We start from the raw sequence: 19,066 nt of genomic DNA on the forward strand, positions 1-19,066 counted from the left end.
TTTGAACGTAATATATGCGATAACTTTGATTAAACGATAATTTTTTTCGAGACACGATTTTGCGAACAGTATGGATTATTGACGAATTTATATGCAACCGAAAAAACCTTAATCTTTTTCACGAACGTCGTTAATCAGCCAAGGTTTAAAAACGTGCCCATCGGCTTCCTTTGTAGGCATATAAGTAAAGAAAGCTTTTTTGTATGACAAACATGGATATCTTCTGAACTCCATGGTACTCCACATATACCTGCTGTATAACACACGCATTTTTCTTAACTGACTATAGAATATGGCATTTTTCATAGCGATCTGTCGAAGATAAGAAAAAATTAATTAAATCATAAAAATCCTTCGTTAATTATTCATCGTTACGTACTTTGTTCTTCATTTCTTTAGCACGGTCGAACGTCAATTCATGAATTTCTTTCTTGGACATGTCTAAGGAGGGTATTACAATTTTTGGTGGTGGAATCGTGTCAGCCATTCCCCAAAATATGAACGAAAATTTCAAGAGTTTATCTAAAAGATGAATATTGTTCGTTCGATATGAGATTTTATAAATGAATTGTAATGAAATGTGCAAGGATAATGTTGAACGTAAATAACTTGTCTCTTCGTCGTTGCAAACGAATCCTTTCCTATACATAATCCAATTTTGAATTTGTTGCATTCTATGACATTTTGGTAGCTTTGCAAAAAGAAATCCCTCCGTTGCCATTTTTTTCAATTCTTTCTGTAGAAAAAAAAAAAACATAAAATTGTTGTCAACGCATTTAATATAATATCGAATATTTGATTATTCATCATATTAATAATTATTCGTACTTTTATCAAATTCTCCAAACTAACATTTGCAATATTAACATCTTTATCTTGACGATCTTCGTGTTCTATTGAATTTTTTTTTATCGATACTACAACTTTATTATCTTTCTTCGTCTCTTCGTGTATCTTTTTCTCTGTCATCATCGTTATATCTTGATTTAAATTTGCATTATTATTCGTTCCTTCTTCTACTTTTTTTACAACCTTTTTATCATAACTTGAAGCTTTCTGTGCATCTAAAGACTTTTGTGTATCACGTTTTACTGAATTGATCAATTGATTATGTTCACTTTTCTCTTCTATCTCTTTAGTATTTGTTTTTCGTTTGCCAATATGCATTTTAACAGGCTCGCATTTTACTTTACAACTGTGATACCATTCCTCAGAGTTATTTACTTCATCCTGTGGCCCATAAATCATTCGTGCTGCCTTTTCTAAGTATTCTTTTCTACGTTTTCTTTCTTCTATCAAGGCATGTTCTTTTCTAGGTAATGGTCCAGGTGGTATATTTGTCGGTGACCAATGACTATGCAAACAAACACATGGTATGATTTCTTTACTCGGTTCTGGTGTATGCAAAGGTGTTCCCATATTTAAACCTTCCACAACTGTTGTCGTTGGACCCATAGTATAATTTTCTGCTACACCTGATATACAATATTGTACATCGTCTATGTACTCGTCATCCCGAGGGATTCTTTTAACGTCAGATATAATCAATTTCGTGTCAGCTTTCATGGGTCTTGAAATATTTTGTACGTTCGTGTAAACCTTCTTTTTAAAGCTTTTTAATTTCTTTTCACGTTCCTTCCGCTTTATCCTTTCTTCCTTACGTTCAATTATCTTTCTCTCGTATTTACACTCGCAAACAGGCTTTTTCACGCTTAATCTTTGTGGTTTCAGAGGACAGGTATATTTATTGAATTTAGCACATGTAGTCCAACATGGTACTTTATGTTTACAACCAGCGTAATAATCGATCAGACCCTTATCCTTCAAAGCTAGAGCCCATCTTTCCCTTGGTGATTTAGATTCCATCAATCTTTCTCTTTCCTTCAGTAATCTCTTGGATTCTTCTATTTCTGCATGGTCACCTATTATACCGTAACTGTCCAGGTAACCACTACAATCGCAAGGTTTGACATTATCTCGTATCTTTGACATAACGTCTCGAGGTGTCGTGTATCTTTCTAAGAAATTAATAAAACTATCCTTGCGTAGATCAACACATTTTTCATAAGGTGATTCATAAAGATCGTATTCAGGAACGTACTCGTCGCTTCTTCTTCGACTTGGTGGTGGTGTATAATAAATAACACCGTCTATTACTCTAATGTCGTCGCGTTCCTCTTTATTTTCCTTTTTTTTCGTACCAATCTTATCTAGTTTCGTCGATTCAATTTTCTTTTTTCCAATTGATCCACCAATCTGATACATCAAAATCTTTTTCTTGTTCCTATTTTCTCGACAAATACAAGCTTTCCCATTTTTTCTGACAGGAATCATTTCAATAGGTGGGTCTGGATCGACCAAATAAGCTAGAGTCTTTTTAACAGGCAATTCCTGTTCTGATTTGGTCCTCCAACCACAGGGACCTTTTTTTGATATCTTCACTTCGCTGACAATTTCTTCAGAAGCTGGATCTTTCGATTCTTTTTCCAAAGAATCTCTGTATTCGTGTTTACAAAGAGATGGTGGTTCTGAAGGAAGAACAACTGGTTCTATATTATGAGGATATGTGTCAGGTGACATCATCATGGTCTTCAATCTTTTCATTTCTTGCTTGATATCTTCCGGTTTAAAGATAACTTTGTCATCTTTTATCGACTTTTTTTTATGGTATTTTTTTACCTCGCCAATTTTCGAGGCTTTACGTAATTTCGATGAATTCATTTTTGTACTTTTCTTTTCCAAATTCAACGGAGATATATTTTTCCGAATTTGTTTAACCGTACTTACGTTCAAATTGTTCTCACCTTGTTCGTTTTTTCCTTTTTTCGGCTTTTCATCGTGAGATCTGTTTATCGAATTGTTTTTCAAGGATGTTTTGGATTTGGTGGTAGAATCGTTCGGATAGGATCCTAGTTCGGTTTTCAATTTCTTTTTATTGTCATTATTTCTCTTCTTACGCCATTTTGAATTAGCATCGTTCGTAATAAATACTTTAGACATTTTCGGCAACCTTTCGTTCCTCTCTTTCTTTTTTACAATTGCTTTCGTATTTTGTGCACTTTGGTCAGTATTAATAATACTTTTAGTTTTATCTTCTGTTCGTAAATTCACTCTCCTCGAAGAGAAATTTGTTCTACTTCTTCTTCCGCTTCTTCTTCTACTTCCTTTCGACGAAGAACTTACCGTTCTCTTCCTTCGCGAATTTTTCTTTGACGTTGCAGGAAGCGTTTGTTTCTTTTTAATATCTTTAATCTGTTTTATACTTTTCTTTTCTTTCTTAATCTTATCCGAAGGTACTTTTGTAACTGCAATTTGTTGTTCGTCGTCAATAATTTTCGATGAAATTTCTTTAGACAATGTCGACAAAGATTTGAAAATTTCGGATTCTTTATTACTACTACTCTTTCTCTTCCTTCTCTTCTTCAAAACTTCAAGAATCGGTTGAGATGGATCCGATCGTGGTTTAGGTGTCGAAAGTTTCAAACTTTGTTCATATTCTGTAATAGTTTCTTTAACCGACGGTGCAGTACGAAAAACGTTCCATGGATCATCGTAACCATGATAATCCGGATCGGGTATAAATTTGGTAACTTTTTCTTTAACAATCTTTTTCTCGGTTGCCATGGATTCTGGACTAGCATGGCAAAGTTTGTCACGTTTAAGGATTTTCTCTTTTTTCATTGGAACAGGTTGCTGTTGTATTACTTCTTCTTCTTCTTCTTCCTCGTCCTCTTCATCCTCTTCTTCGGCACTTCTAATTTTTTTTGGCTGTGGTATTCTTTCACCGAATGGTCCTTCGCAAACAGCACGCCCTGGTCTAATTCCACACGGTGGACCCTAAAAAGAAATGACCATCGATTCCCTTGTATATTAAATGACATCAACAATGATCTATGTATCATATTTTAATTATTTTCCCTAGAAGAAAAATCTACCATCAAGATTTCTTTTCGTTGTCTTTCCAGTTCTTCCAATTCTTTAGGAGATAAAATATTACGAGTACCCCATGGACCACCGCAAACGCTCATACCTTGCTCATCGCCGCAAGGTTGAAAATCAGCTATGCTGTACATCCTTTTTTTCTTCTTCTCCTTAGTATAATAATCTTCTTCGATACTTTTCTCTCCTTTCTTTTTCATTTCTAACCTAACAATTTCCTTTAGGAAAGGATTCAATCTACACGACTTGTCGCCAGGATTTGCTTTACAAGAATAAGCTGCTGTTATATCTGGTCTATACTTCTTTCCAAAACATAAACCCTCATCCTTTGTCCATGGTATGTTATCGGTACTCAATCTTGGTGTCACACCTTGATTGAACATTTGTTGAATGGCGCAAGAACACGGTGGAATATTTTTCAATGGCAATGGAGGTGGTGGTTCGACTCTTCTTGAAGGAATATGAATTGTCTCATCCTTCATACCAGTTATGTAATACTTTTTCTCCCCTTTATCGGTAGTGACACCATTTATAATAACGTTCGTGGTTATCTTGTCTTCCGAAGCAATGATCTCAATCAAATTCACCGTTGATTGATGAGGTGTAGGAGGTGGCGAATGTAACGCCATAGATCCAACGATATATCTGTCATTAATAATTCATAAATTACTTTAATAATAAATTGAATCCTCTTTGCGTATATATATATATATAATAAATATTTCAAGTAATTTTTTAAAATGATTAAGATGTACAGGTTAAAATAATTCTTAATTATTTGAATAATCATTTTTAATATTAATTTAAAGATATACGCTGGTACAAATTATCTTCAAATTATTTAATTTAAATTATTCTATCTTGTTTCATTAAATCGAATTAAAAGAAAAAAAAAAAAGATTTCGTTTCAATCACTTTTGTTTTCGTTCATCTTCGGTCAAAGCATCGATGACCATGAAGGGTGCCTTAGTTTCCTTTTGCATGATACTAGTTTTTCTGGTTTGTCTGCAAGAGCAACAACTGTCACAAGTCGGTCCTGGAAATACGAGTCTCATGGTAGCCTCGACGCTTTTTAATATTTTATTTGCTTCCCTTTCAACTTGAATAAATTCTTCGTCCGCATTTTGTAACCATTCTTGCCAATTTTTCGAAAGATTTTTTCTACCACTTGGATATATCTTATTAGGTCCATCACCAAGCTTCAACACAGTGTAAAATCTTTCGTCGCTGTTTATTGGTGTGACATTAGCAACTCCTGTCATTTCATAAGAAACGGGACACGTTGGTGGATCGTCCGAGACACCGCTGATAACAAAATGTGCATCCTTTTCTCCTAGCCATGATTTTTTATTATCTCTAGGTGGATTAAGTGTCCCTTTAATTGATAAGACAAAAAAAAAGAATTAAAGACAAAAAGAAGATAATCCTGGAAGTTTTTATAAAAACGTTCATCGTATTTGTTCTAACGTTATTGTACCGCAAATCTTGTATTTAACTGGACCAGTTTGATTTTCGCTCAATCCGGAAAGCGTGAAATCAAAAATTTGATTATCGTCCGGCAATTTGGTAATATCACTGTTAAGCTGTTTTTTATTACTTTCTTGAAATGTTAAATTTTCGTTAGCTTTCGTCAATCTTTCATCGCGTTTCGATGAACCTAGAAAAATTCGATAAAATATAACTCGACGTAATTATCTTCGAACGAATTTATAATTGCATTGATATATATGTATATATATATATATACTTTTCTCTTTTTTTAAATCAACTTTGGAATCCTTGAAAGCCATCGATAAATCGTTTTTAACAATGACGTTATTTATATGAAAATTTCGTAAATTTTCTTTATAAGTAAATATCGGACAATTTTCGTCCGGTAAGATAACTTTTGGTATCGGCAACGATTTACGATAATTTCGCCAACGTTGTAAACGAGTCATATAATTTACCCAATCGGGACGCGTAAAGAGTTCTTCCTTGTACGGTGAGCTTGCTTTTTTTCTTGGCAAAATCATCATTGGTTGAGCTAGAAAATTAAATGAAATTGATAGAAAGAAAAGAAAAAAAAAAAAAGAAAAGAAATAAAATCGTTACGTTTTGGTGGAAATTTGGGCATAATAATGGCAGGCAATCTTTTATCTAATTCGATAATGGTTTCTGGTAATGTTAAGAAAGCAATGGCTGATAAAATGATTCTCTCGTTGCAATCGTAATTTTTCTCTGTGAAAAAGACAAGAAAATTAAATTATTCCCCCAACAAAAAAAAATATATATTTATATATATATATATAAATTGAATGTAGAATAAATTGTTGAACAGACTGTAGCCTTCCTGTTCGAAATAATTTCCGGTAAGTAATCTGTAAGTTTCTCTGAGAAAATCAATAGCCTTGAAGTCGCACGATCTTTGCATTCTTCTAATTGTTTTTGGATCAATTTTAAAAAAGGTTGATACAATCCCCATGGCCATAAGAATTTTTAGCGTACGACCGGTTTCCATTTGCTTGTAATCAGCCGTCATCACATCCTCCAACGACATCAGATTTCTCATCTGAAATAATATTACGATAGATCATCATTTTTTCTAATCAATGATTATTCTTACGTTACATCTAATCCTGTATTACCTGATCGATAGAAAAATCTTGATACCATCGCGGTCCAACATTACCCTTCATTTGTTTCAACTTAGCTTCCACTAATATTTATATATCAAAATAATTATATCTCTGTGTGAAAAAAAGTAATCATTCGTAACTTTCGTACCGTTTGCTTTTCCAATACGAACATTTTTTCTTGTCTCTTCTTCGTTTTTTCGTAACCTATCTTCCCATAAAATATCTTTGGCTAATTCAAATTCGTCTTCTATGTACCACTGGATTGCTCCATTTATCGATGAAATAGGAAAATCTTCAGAATTTATTCCAATGTATTGCGTATCTTTGCCCTTGGTTATTAGTTTCTTTATATCCAAATGATTGATGTATTGCGTGCGTAATTTTATTGCTGGAGATTCTTGCAAGGAACCTATTGCGGTTAACGATGACGTATAAGGTGGCTTACGTTGATCATATCTCATCAGAGGATCGATGTCTTCTACTGAACAGCAAAAATCGATGGGTTTCATGCTTTTTATCTCCTCTATTTTTTGTCTTTAATGTTAAAAATTATTATTATTATTATTATTATTATTAATATTAACTAAGGCTACGTAATATTTCTATTTGTTTTTATTTAATTTGCATTTTATATTTACTTTTTTCGGCGTGCCAACGATCGAATACTCGATTCCCTGGACTTTAAAGAAATTCGAGACATTTTGGAGAAACCGGTTGCTCCGCTTTTTAATTTTTTTTCTTTTTTTCCCCCTCGAGAATTTTGTTTACTTGTTAATTTGAAATTTCCATTTTTAGATTCCTTTTTTTCTTTTTTTTTTGTTTGGTTATATAACTTTTATTCGATGCTGTAAAATGTATACGTGTGATGTTTGTTGCGTTGAAAATTATGAAACGATTAATTAGTCTAAGTTCAGATTTATCGTTCGATATTGTTACACTCTAATTTCAACCAATTGCTTGCAAAAAATTGGCGACCAATAGCTTTAATATTACATATCTGTGATTTTTATATTATTTCTCTCCAGTTTCTAAGATTTGAATTTAGAAAGACTCTTTAGTCAGTTAGTTCATTAAAATTCTATCTCACTTAACAACGTTCATTATTTATTCCTCGAATTTAATTAGCAAAATATCTACGATTTTTAACTTGAAACTTCGACTTTTAAATTAACCACTATCCTTGGTTTTCGACTCAACTATTTATACGCTTCTTAGTTACTTTTATATTTGTATTTGTAATATCATGTTTCATTATGTGAGATTTATTATGAAAAATTATAAGAAAATAATCTTGTCTTTTTTATTATCATAAATAATTTCCTTATCGATGATATCTTTTTAATCATCGCAATAAGAATAGCATTTTATTTTATTCAGTTTTTTTTTTCTTTTTAATAGTTTCACAGTAGATACATTATTCATCGATGTTATGTATATTACGAAATAAAATGAATGATTAATTTTATCTCATATGACCTGATAAAAAGATTTTCTATATCCCGTTGGTCTAGCGAGTAGTTTGATTCTAGGTGAACAAATGGCTTTCAAGGCGGACGGATTTACTTTGAAAGGATCTCGTAAATCTTTAGTAACTTTTTTCAAAGAAGTTAAAGTCTTCGGTAACGCCAATTCCATAACTCTTTTTGATGCTAGAAAAATTCAAAATTCGTTTATTTAAATTAATTGTAAGCGAATAATTTTATTCGCATGAAAGTATATAAAAGAAAATATGGAATAAAGGAAACCTTTCGAAGGTAAAGTTCGTTTTTCCATTTTCCTATTTATTTTTCCAGACACGGTAGAGTCCCAATTTTGTTTGACAAATTTTTTTTCTTTAATTTTAGATCGAGCCAATCGTCGAATTTGTCTTGTATCCTTTACTACTTCGTTTACTTCATTATTACGTTTCTGTAATAATTCGGAAAACAATTTCATATTTGATACGATCAAGCTAATGTAATAATGGATGAAATTTTATATAAAATTGTAATTTTTTATTTTTATTTCAGATATTCATAAAATAAAACAAATGTGCAACGAAAAATATCTAAATATTATTCAACATTAGATACAAATAATAGAAATGTCATCGATAATTGTAATTACTGTTAAAAGGGAAGACTTGGTTTTTCTTTTCTTTTTTCTTTTTACTATTTTTTCAATCGGTAATTCATTTTCCGCATAAATGTTGACAACTTTTCTAGGTAGACACCACCAGCACGATTTGAGAGATCCTTTTTGTTTCCACATTTCATAATAATCTTAACCTATCAAAATCAATGTTTAAAATATATTTAAGATGAAGTAATATTCAAAGTAAATGATTTGTATAATTTAATTAATTTTCAACATGACGTCGCAAATGCGGTTTGTAAATTCAAAGATAACAATTCAAAAGATTATACGCCATGATTCACGAAGTACTGTACTATGAGAATAACTAAATGAATTTTTTGTTATCCGAGTGAACGTCGCTTCGAGAAAGACGATATTAATTTGTTTCGATTAAATCTGTTTCACCACTTTCACTCTCAACATTCTAAATTTAACCCTAACGCAAATTTCAAAATTTACAAGTCCTCAATATCAAACTCCCTTTAAACTAAAAATAAAAATACTTATTATTTGTTGAACTTGTTAGAAGCTTATTACAAAAAATTAAATCAAATTAGACATGAGTACTGATGATTCCTCCCGAAAAACACCGAGATACGATAAATTAGCAAAACCGAAATTAAAAATCGAGAAGACAAGCAACATTAATCCGTACAAGGTATGTACATTTGTTTTTTTTTTTTTTCATATTCTTATAAATTTACGCGTTACACGTGTGTTTATATAAAGAAAAAAAAACGGAATGAGAAAAATATTTGAAAAGAAAGGGGGAACATAAAGAAAAAATTACGACGTTTCAGATAAAACCTTCAGCTTTGTCTTATCAGATAACAGATACGTTGAACAAACTTGCACAACCTAAACGAAAATCTGATGTTTACGATTATCCTAGTTCATCAGCACGAACGAGTAATTCATCAAACGCAGGTTCTTTTTTCGAAGCATTTATTTTTCGTCTTTTTAAATAATTTTTCTTTAATAATTTCTACAAGATTCTCGTATCGTTTCGTTTTTATTAGAAAAATCGATGAAGAGAAAATTGATAAACAGTAGCGAAGAATCGAGAAAATTCAGTGATCTTGGAAGGAAGCAAAATCTTTTGGATTCTTACGCTCGTATAACTGCAATGAGAAACAAACGGTGTCCTAAACGTTTGCGTGAATTAGCTAAAACCAAGAACAATTCTACTGACAACGATAACGTTTATGGAAATTTCAATAAAAATTATTATCATTCTGTGAAGAACTTAACGCCAAAAACTAATCTTACTTATGGGAATCAACAGAAAAAATAATAAAATTTTTTAAAAAGAAGAAGAAAAAATTTGATTTTTCTTTTTTTTCTTCGAAAAGGTTAATCAATATTTTCGAAAAATCTGTCAAATGTATGAAACAAAAAGATATAATGTAGACAAAAAATAATGCAATAAATTTTTGACCTATATTTTAATGTTTTTATTCTACGATATTATAATTTGAAATGTTAATTGAATATTATTTATTATATTAGAAATAAATTTAAAATCAACTTTGACCGCGTTGTTCAAGGATTGAATTTAACGCGAAGATCGGAACAATCGACAACCATAAAATTATGGCGTGGTAGACAAAATGAATCGTAGATTTCGATCAAATCTTTTTTCGGAACAGAATCGTCCAAAATTTGTATCAATAAAATTCTTCAATCGATAATTAAATGAAAATAAAATCATGTCTAATATAAAATATAACCTTTTAATTGAACCACCAAAAAATATCATCAGGATGAAACCACTAACCTAAAATTGATCATCGATATTACACGGTAATTAATTTGTTGAAAGAATTAAAAATATTCAAAGAAATGCCTTCGAGAATACAATCCAGATCGAAAATGGCACGCACGCGTAGATTTGTCACCCCTAAAAGTAGTGCAGTTCAATTTAGAACTGGTGCAGTTGGTTCTAAAAGGGTTGCAGATGTCACTAAGAAAGATACTCGAGTTTCTAAACATCCTGGTATTTCTAAAACTTCTAGAAGGGATAAAATAATACAAAGAATACAAATTAGTGCAAGGTGAGTCGAGAAATAAATTATCATTCTTTTTAATAAAAATATGCTAATACGTATTAATATAATTTAATAATCAAATAATGTTATTTATTATATTTAATATTATTGTATTCCACGTTTAAAATGTATAATATATGTACAATATTATATTTAAATATATCTTACAATTAAATATTTTATATTTGTATATTGTGATGTATTGTGTTTAAAATTTATCAAACAGAGATAAAAAAGTGCATTAATAGAATTTTATAAGAATATTACAACTTTTTAAATATTACCTTAGTCATTATTTTCTTGAAAATTGTGACTCTTATTTTTCTTATCTTACAAATTATGTTTATGCGCATTTTTCCTGATATCTTTTCAATTTGGCAAAATGTCACTTTTAGGAAAAAATTCAATTCTACGAAATATCCTTATCTTTGTATTATAATATAACATTTTCTGTTACTATGTATATAGACTACGATTACAATTCGTATTCCTATCACGCGATACTCAATAATTAATGTAATATAATAGTAAAATATAAAAAGTAAAAGACAATTTTTTCAATTTATTAACACAATTTATTCATATTTATATTAAATGAAATATTAAATATGTTCAATCGAATTCGCATAATTTTAGATATAAAAAGCAAGATAAGTTTCGCGTAAAGACATGGTTGGAAACACCAGCTGATTGGGCTCGGTTCGATGCTTGGGCCAAAATTAATGCACAACCACGAAAATATCCAGAACCAGAACCGATAGTAAATTATTTATTAGTAACAATATTTTGTATAATAAGAATAATAACAATGTATAATTATTTTCTATGTTCTCAATCGTCAGATTCGACCATCAAAATCGTTGCATTTATTGAAAAAAAGGATCAACCTATTAAGCAAATTTTCAAAACGCGGTGACATGAGTAAACACTGTAAACCGAGTGAAACGAAAGTTTCAAGAGCAGCTTTGCTCGCAGTAACAACAAAACGACTTTTGGAATTGTCCGTACCGAATTTACGTATGTGCGATTATGGTCGTGAATTGCCAATTAAAATACGCAAAGCCACACTATACTATATTCCAACTGAAAGAATAAATCATCTGAGTCAGCCTAGAATTGTCGAACGTGAAGAATGCAAATCTGTGGATGTACCAAGAGATACGAAAGATAAACGTTTCGAGAAAAAAAGATTATTGGAGTTAACGAAAAAATTGGCCGATTGTCCCGAAGGTTTGACTGATCAAGAAAGAAATGAATTGTTCACTGCTGCTGGGATTAAAAGAAGTGCATTAGAGTACAAGGTGATATTTTCTTTTGTAATTTTATCGATTAATATTTTATACAACATTTCATTGATCGCCTGTAATTTATATAAAAGTTCGTTGAGATTTTATTACTTTGAAATTTTTATATTAAACATTTTTCTTTATAAAATCTTACTATTACAAGATACTAAATATTTCATTGCAAATGTTAATGTCAAATTGAAATTGAATTTTGGTACTTTTATATAAAAGAAATAAAATAAAAATAAAATAATATGAAATTATAATTAACCTTTCTGTGTGTGTGTGTGTGTATGTGTTTTTTTTTATTTTTAATTTTCTAAATACATCAGATTACTTCATGGACAAAAATTCTGGCTTTGCCAGCGTACGCGATGCTGAAACCTAGATACGATAAAGATGCTAAGAAATGGAAGAAAATATTATTAGAAAATTTCGAGATAAGAGGTAAAAAGGCTTTAGAGGAACAACAAAGAAGAATAGAAGGGAGAAAAAAGAAGAAAAAAGATACACAGCCAGAAAAAGGTGAAGGAGACGAGATAAAGACGCTCGATGAGGAAGGGAAAGATTTAGAAGATGAAAAGAAGAAGAAAAATAAGATAAATGAAGCTGAAAAAAAGCTAAGAAAACGAGCTAAACACGCTTGGAGATACGCACCTTTGCCCTGTAAAACATATAAGGATGCATTTGTTGTTAAACAATCTGCCTTAAATGTTGAAGGTATCTGAAAATAACAACAAAATTAACGAAAAATTCTATTCCATATAAATAATGACAGTGGATTAACAATAAGTGAAAAATATTAAGAATAAATTTATGAATTTTTTTTAATTTTTTTTTTATAATAAAATTATATTTATATTTCATTTTTTTGTCAATGATCTATTGTCATAATTACTAGCGCATTAATTTATTCCTTTTGGTAAATTAACATCGTTTGTGTTCGTTCAATACTCGTAGCTTCACCGAGAACAATCGAGTTGGCCAAATCGAAAGCTCGCAAAGATTTAACGACAAAAAAGGAACCATTTGCCGTAAAAAAGAGTGCACTGAGTGCTACCAGTACAGGTAGAATCAACGAATTAGCTTCACCGAATCAACCTAAGGATCCTGTCGAAAAACCACCTCCTCGTGAAAAAAATAAATACGACCAACCGATTTATCCAAAACCGGTAAATGTTAGATCTCATTGATATCGATATACACGAATTTTGATTCTAAAATAAAAGAACGGATTGAAAAAAAAGTTTTGAATCCTAAAAAGAACAATATAATTTTTCGTTTCGAATAAAGTTAAATTTGACTGGAAAGAAAAATAAAAGGGCCAAGACTTTTAAGTCCTACCGCGTATATATTTACATTGCTATTTTCAATAATAAATGAATTTTGTTCTTTTTTCTTAAATAGAAATATGGTAAAGTTTTGCCGAAAACGAAACCGTATAAAATGGGAGAGTGTCCAAAAGAAGAGGATAAAAAGGAAACGAAGAAGAAGAAAGAAAGGCCAATCGATCCAATCGTTTATCAACCAACTATTGATCCCTGTATCGATTTAGAAATGGCGAGAAAACAAACGAGAGAGAGAAAGAGGGCTGAACAAATATTAAAAATGAAACGTCAGCAAAGAAAAACCGAGCAAGAAGAAGAGAAGAAAGTTGAAAATGAAGAAATTGAAAAAGAAGATAATTAAATATCCATTTTTAATATAATTTGTCCTTTTTTATACAACGACTTCGATCCAGAAAAATTCCACTGATCGAGCGATCAATTGCAATTTGAACAAATTTCATGCAAATTGATGAACCAATTACGAGAAATAACGAATTGACAAGAGAGAGAATGATAAATACTTTAAACATCAATTTAAATTCTATTATCAAGCAGAGTGTTTTTCCTGAAGTAATGGTCTTCGTCACCACCATTTTGTTCCATTGATCTATTGTTCAATAGTGTATGTAAATGAATATACATATATTACATTTCAACTCATAGTAATACGCGTTCTACATAAACGATTATTTTCCTTATTTCCTTATAAACCGTTCTGGGAAATTCAATGCTGTGGTCTACTTTATTTTAATAAGTGGGAAAAACCCAGGAAAATAAAATGGATACCCACGAGATGTTCTACATAATTAAAAATAAGAATTCAATGAAATGATTTCATATATCATATCATAGGTAGAAATCGTTTTATCGTTTTAACGCGTGTGACGTATTATAATATAAAATTAGAAACACAATAACAGTAGACAAAAAATATTTATCGACTAAACTTTATTATTCGAGACTTATTATTTATCGTAACTAATGATGTTTTCAAACTAACATATGGACATTATTAATCTCGTCGATTATATAATACGAAAGAGGTCAAGTGTACATAAATGATAATAACGACGACGAAGAAAAAAATTAAGTAATGTTATCATCGATTATTAAAAATTCATTACTTCATTAGATAAAAAAAAAAATGAAAAATAATGTTATTTTAACTGAAGGTTCATCTCTAAAAGGAATTTCCACGTTCTTACGTATATTATAGTTTGAAGCATTGCTAAATCAGGAATGTATACTCGCAAAAGATAAAATAAATATTACTTATTATTATCTCTTTTAAAATGAAAAATAAAAAAAAAAGAACAAAGAAGAGAAAAAGAAATAAAAAAATAAATCTCTCATAGTACGTATATATAGTATGTTTGAAGAATTCACAATGAACAATAAATAAAATACGTGACCCCGTTAAAATATTGTTTCGTCATATTTTCTGCGTATTATGATATAGAAAAAAAAACTAAACGAAACATACGTTCTTATCTAGAAAAGGACAATTTTATAATAAGAATCAATAGATCATTATGACTGAATGTCGTACCTTCTTATCGTGAGTTAAAATAACAAAAGGCTCGTTGAGAAATGCATAAATATTCCTAATGTCAAAAAGTAATGCTATTCAAATGTGATAAATTGTAAATAAAACAGCGCTAAATATTATTTTAAGATTACAAAAAAGAAAAAGAAGTAGAACAAAAAAACATTAATGAATATATATATATATATATTCAATAGATAACCTTCGAGTTATACGGATGACCTTGAAAAGGCAAATGTTACTATAAATTACATCGGTATTATTCTTGGTAAGATAATCGGCATTTCTCTCCTTCCCACCAGTCTACCAGTCTATCTTTTTCCTCTTGGATGAAGAGTATATAAATTGCATTAGTCTGTCCTTGAACGTCAGAGTCTTTCCTTGAACGTTCTCGGCTCTCACGAATAAGTTCATTCACTATATATCGTCACGGTCGTATACAACCGCTTATATAAATGCTATTTAAAGTACAAGTTTAACAGAAACATTTCGTCAAACATGTCGAAAACTATCGGAATCATCGTCGTCGCACTGAGCACCTTTTTCGTTCTCGCGATAGCGAACGATTCTACGACAAATGAAGGAATAATTGTTAATGCACCGGTTGGGAAAATTCGTGGTACGATTTTAACATCGAGATTAGGTAGAAAAATCTATTCGTTTAGAAGTGTTAGATACGGCGAGCCACCAGTCGGAGAAAAAAGATTTCAGGTAATAATTGTATGATAATACTTTTGAAAAAAACGTTAATAATACGTTCGTTCGTGTTAAATATATAAATCAAATTCGATACAACAATTTATTTTCCACTTCATACGTAGAATCATATAAATTACCATAAATAATGATCGGATTAATTCATTAATCATGTGTATTTAATCGAGAACTATCGTTTATATTTAACAAATTGTTTTCTTTACAAAAAGAAAAAAAAAGAAATAATAGTAACATCTTTTTTAAATACAATTCATTGTTAAAAGCATATAATTATGTTATGAATCATCGTGGAAAAGGCAATAACACGTATAGTCGTCAGCAATGTTTAGTGCCTTTCGTTGTAACATACAGGATGAGTCAAAATTAATTGGTCACTTGGATTTATAAATATGATATATGTATACATCAGAATTAAAATGATTTCGAAGGACGCACGAATTCTGATGATTCTTTTTTTCTTTCACATTCTCTACAGTAATTGATTTTTTTTTATTAAATTAAATTTTTCAGTTTTATATATTCAACTGTATAACGTGATTAAAATAACGAGGATAAACTCTCGCATCGTTTCTAACACATGTAGCACGTGAAAAAAATTCAACAAATACCGGTTTACTATAGAAACTTATAATTAGTTTTATCTTTTTCTTTTTTAGGCTGCAACTCCGGCAAAAGATTGGAATGATATATACGATGGTACCCAAGAAGGACCTGCTTGTAGTACCTTAAGTGATACACCCATATCCGAAGATTGTTTGCGTTTGAACGTTTACACGACCAAGGTGAATGAAAAAAAAATATATATTTAACTGGACTTCACCATTGCGTCACAATTTGTCATGTAACTTTGACGCAACCCTTGACTTTAATTTTATCAAAAAACGTAAAAATAATTATCATCTCGAAATATTTGTTCATATAATAATTCTTTATAGGTACCAACGAATAATGCAAAAGGCGAACATTTCAAAGGCCGTCCAGTTATCGTTTATTTACATCCCGGTGGTTTTTACTTTTTCTCTGGTCAATATCGATTCTATGGACCGGAATATCTGTTGGATAAGAATGTTGTCTTAGTGACGTTGAACTTTAGACTGGGAAGTTTAGGTAAAAATTTATAAATACATTTATAGTGACATAAATAATTGTGTTTAAATATTTTCTGTTTGTTAGGTTTTCTGAGTACAGGAGATTCTCACGCACCAGGAAATGCTGGTTATAAGGATCAAGTTTTAGCACTTCGTTGGGTCCAAAGAAATATTGCAGCATTTGGTGGTGACCCTAATTCAGTTACTATTGGTGGTACGAGTGTTGGAGCTATCAGCGTATTGTTGCACATGATATCACCGATGTCGAAGGGTCTATTCCACAGAGGAATCGCTATGAGTGGTTCCTTTATAGGAACAGAACCTTATAAATCAGATCAGAAAAACTTGGCGATAAAACAGGCACAATTTTTAAATTGTCCAACAAGCACAACAAAAGCAATGGTCGATTGTCTTAGATCGAAACCAATCGAAAGTTTCACTAAAACCATTTCACAATTCTTCGTAAGTTTGACTAATCCTACAAATCCAAGTTGATTCAAAATTATTTCAATATAATTTCATTATTTCTTTCAGGAATTGTCTATTGGATATCCCGACCCCATGGGTATATGGGGAGCGGTTATTGAGCCAGAAATAGATGGGTCTGAAAGATTTTTAACTGGTCAACCTATTGACTTAATCAGACAAGGCAAAATCAACGAAGTTCCTCTAATCATAGGTACTACTTCAGAAGAATTTGGTGGACAGGTCATCGGTAAGTAATTTCTATAGCAATATTTTTCAACATTTTTGTCATACGAATTAATTAATTTGTTCGTAATGGTTTCACGATACAATTATTAGGAGAATACAATAATTTAAACACGCAAATAAACTGAAGCTATTATAAATAATAATAATAATAGTGTTATTGATTTAATTATTTAATATTTTAGTATATTCTTTTGCTTGAGATTTACACAATCTTTAATCATCGATAAATTGACAAAAATAAAAGTCAAATTAGTAGAAATGATTTTTCTGTTGATTTAATCGCATTCATTTATCTTTAGCTATCGATCAAAAAGTACGAAATGGAAACAATTCAGTGTTCGATCTTTTAAATAACGATTGGGATACCGTAGCACCGATCAGTCTTATGTACGAAAGAGGTACACGTCGTTCGAAATATATTAGTGACGAATTAAGGAAATTCTATTTCGGCAATCAGCCGATCGGTCGAAATTCGTACGAAGATATAGCTCACGTGAGTAAATCATCGAAATATATAATCCGATTAGAACGACATCGATTTCGTATAAATTAACGAAACTTATTCCTATTCAGATTTATAGCGACAGGGTCATCGTATTCCCAGTACTTCGTGCTGCTGAACTTTATTCCGAATATAGCAAACTTCCAGTCTATTTCTACAGATTTTCATTCAGAGGACGTTACAGTTTCGCTATGTGGAATGATACAACCCCATACAAAGGTAAAAGAATTTTCTGATCAAAAAAGAAAAATTTCTAATCCTTAAATACCAATGTTTTGTACAATAGAATCTTTTAAGTATGTAATATTTATTGCATAATCGTGAAAACAATTATTCCACGAAAAATTTAATTTAAAATAGTAGGGTATCCGTAACTTTTACATATCGTACTAAATTTTTAATTTTTAGCTAAAAATATTGACAAAACGTTTGAAATTAACAAACAAAGATAAATAGAAATTTCGGAACAAATAACTTTTCCTTTATTAATACTTCAAATTTGATTACATCATTAACATTGACGACTTTGATTATTTTTTTAGAACCTGTACACCACGATGATCAACAATATCTATTTACTATGAATGCCATTTTTCCTTTTTACAATGGTTCTGATCCAGAAGTTCCAATGATCGAACGTAGTACTGCAATATGGTCAAATTTCGCACATACCGGTGAACCCATTCCAAGGAATAACGAATTGTTTAAAAATGTCGTGTGGGACAGATTCGAAACGCCGAAGAAAAATTATTTAGACATCTCTCTAAATCCCATGATGAAACAGGGTATCTTTCCTGAAAGAATGGCTTTATGGGAAAGATTATTCCCTTTGCCACCACCAACTCGTACAACCGATATTAATCATCAAACAAAATCTTAAAATTAAAGCTATGATACAAATATTCAAATACGTTTCATATACGCATATATAATGTTTTTTTTTTATTAAATATAAAAAAATAAAAAATTCTGCTGTATGTATAATAAAATATTATATAATTTCTATTTTATCCTTTAAACGTGCATTACAACATATTATGGACGTATCTACAAAAATTTAATAAATGTAATTGAAAAACAAAAAACAAAATAGTAAGTATTACTGAAACTGTTATTTATTTAAAATTTAATTAATATTGATTATTGTATTTATAAAATAAAATAG

General features: G+C 30.5%; 4 protein-coding genes across 4 annotated transcripts; 3 read left to right on the plus strand and 1 right to left on the minus strand.

The window, feature by feature from the left end:
- Positions 1-108: 108 nt before the first annotated feature.
- LOC122520881 lies at positions 109-7,257 on the minus strand. Its single transcript, XM_043641199.1, has 14 exons — positions 7,196-7,257; positions 6,706-7,091; positions 6,567-6,637; positions 6,262-6,490; positions 6,034-6,159; positions 5,687-5,965; positions 5,417-5,596; positions 4,855-5,314; positions 3,936-4,584; positions 3,264-3,837; positions 829-2,909; positions 610-736; positions 380-522; positions 109-312 (listed from the first exon to the last, which is right to left on the minus strand). Exons 1-14 carry the CDS (start codon positions 7,255-7,257, stop codon positions 109-111), a joined length of 5,571 nt encoding a protein of 1,856 aa, XP_043497134.1.
- Positions 7,258-9,231: 1,974 nt separating this feature from the next.
- LOC122520883 lies at positions 9,232-9,966 on the plus strand. Its single transcript, XM_043641201.1, has 3 exons — positions 9,232-9,330; positions 9,473-9,599; positions 9,692-9,966. The coding sequence occupies exons 1-3, from the start codon at positions 9,232-9,234 to the stop codon at positions 9,964-9,966; spliced, it is 501 nt and encodes a 166-aa protein (XP_043497136.1).
- A 548-nt stretch (positions 9,967-10,514) lies between these two features.
- LOC122520884 (caldesmon-like) lies at positions 10,515-13,994 on the plus strand. Its single transcript, XM_043641202.1, has 6 exons — positions 10,515-10,726; positions 11,357-11,480; positions 11,563-12,021; positions 12,339-12,726; positions 12,967-13,178; positions 13,414-13,994. The coding sequence occupies exons 1-6, from the start codon at positions 10,515-10,517 to the stop codon at positions 13,693-13,695; spliced, it is 1,677 nt and encodes a 558-aa protein (XP_043497137.1). The 3' UTR covers positions 13,696-13,994.
- A 1,230-nt stretch (positions 13,995-15,224) lies between these two features.
- Positions 15,225-18,986, plus strand: LOC122520776 (esterase E4-like). The gene is made up of 8 exons (XM_043641032.1): positions 15,225-15,591; positions 16,254-16,379; positions 16,533-16,704; positions 16,771-17,147; positions 17,220-17,400; positions 17,699-17,892; positions 17,973-18,120; positions 18,444-18,986. The coding sequence occupies exons 1-8, from the start codon at positions 15,379-15,381 to the stop codon at positions 18,779-18,781; spliced, it is 1,749 nt and encodes a 582-aa protein (XP_043496967.1). The 5' UTR covers positions 15,225-15,378; the 3' UTR covers positions 18,782-18,986.
- The last annotated feature ends 80 nt before the right edge of the window (positions 18,987-19,066 follow it).

This window comes from Polistes fuscatus, unplaced genomic scaffold (genome assembly GCF_010416935.1).
Source record: "Polistes fuscatus isolate 324 unplaced genomic scaffold, CU_Pfus_HIC Scaffold4, whole genome shotgun sequence".
NCBI lineage: Eukaryota > Metazoa > Arthropoda > Insecta > Hymenoptera > Vespidae > Polistes > Polistes fuscatus.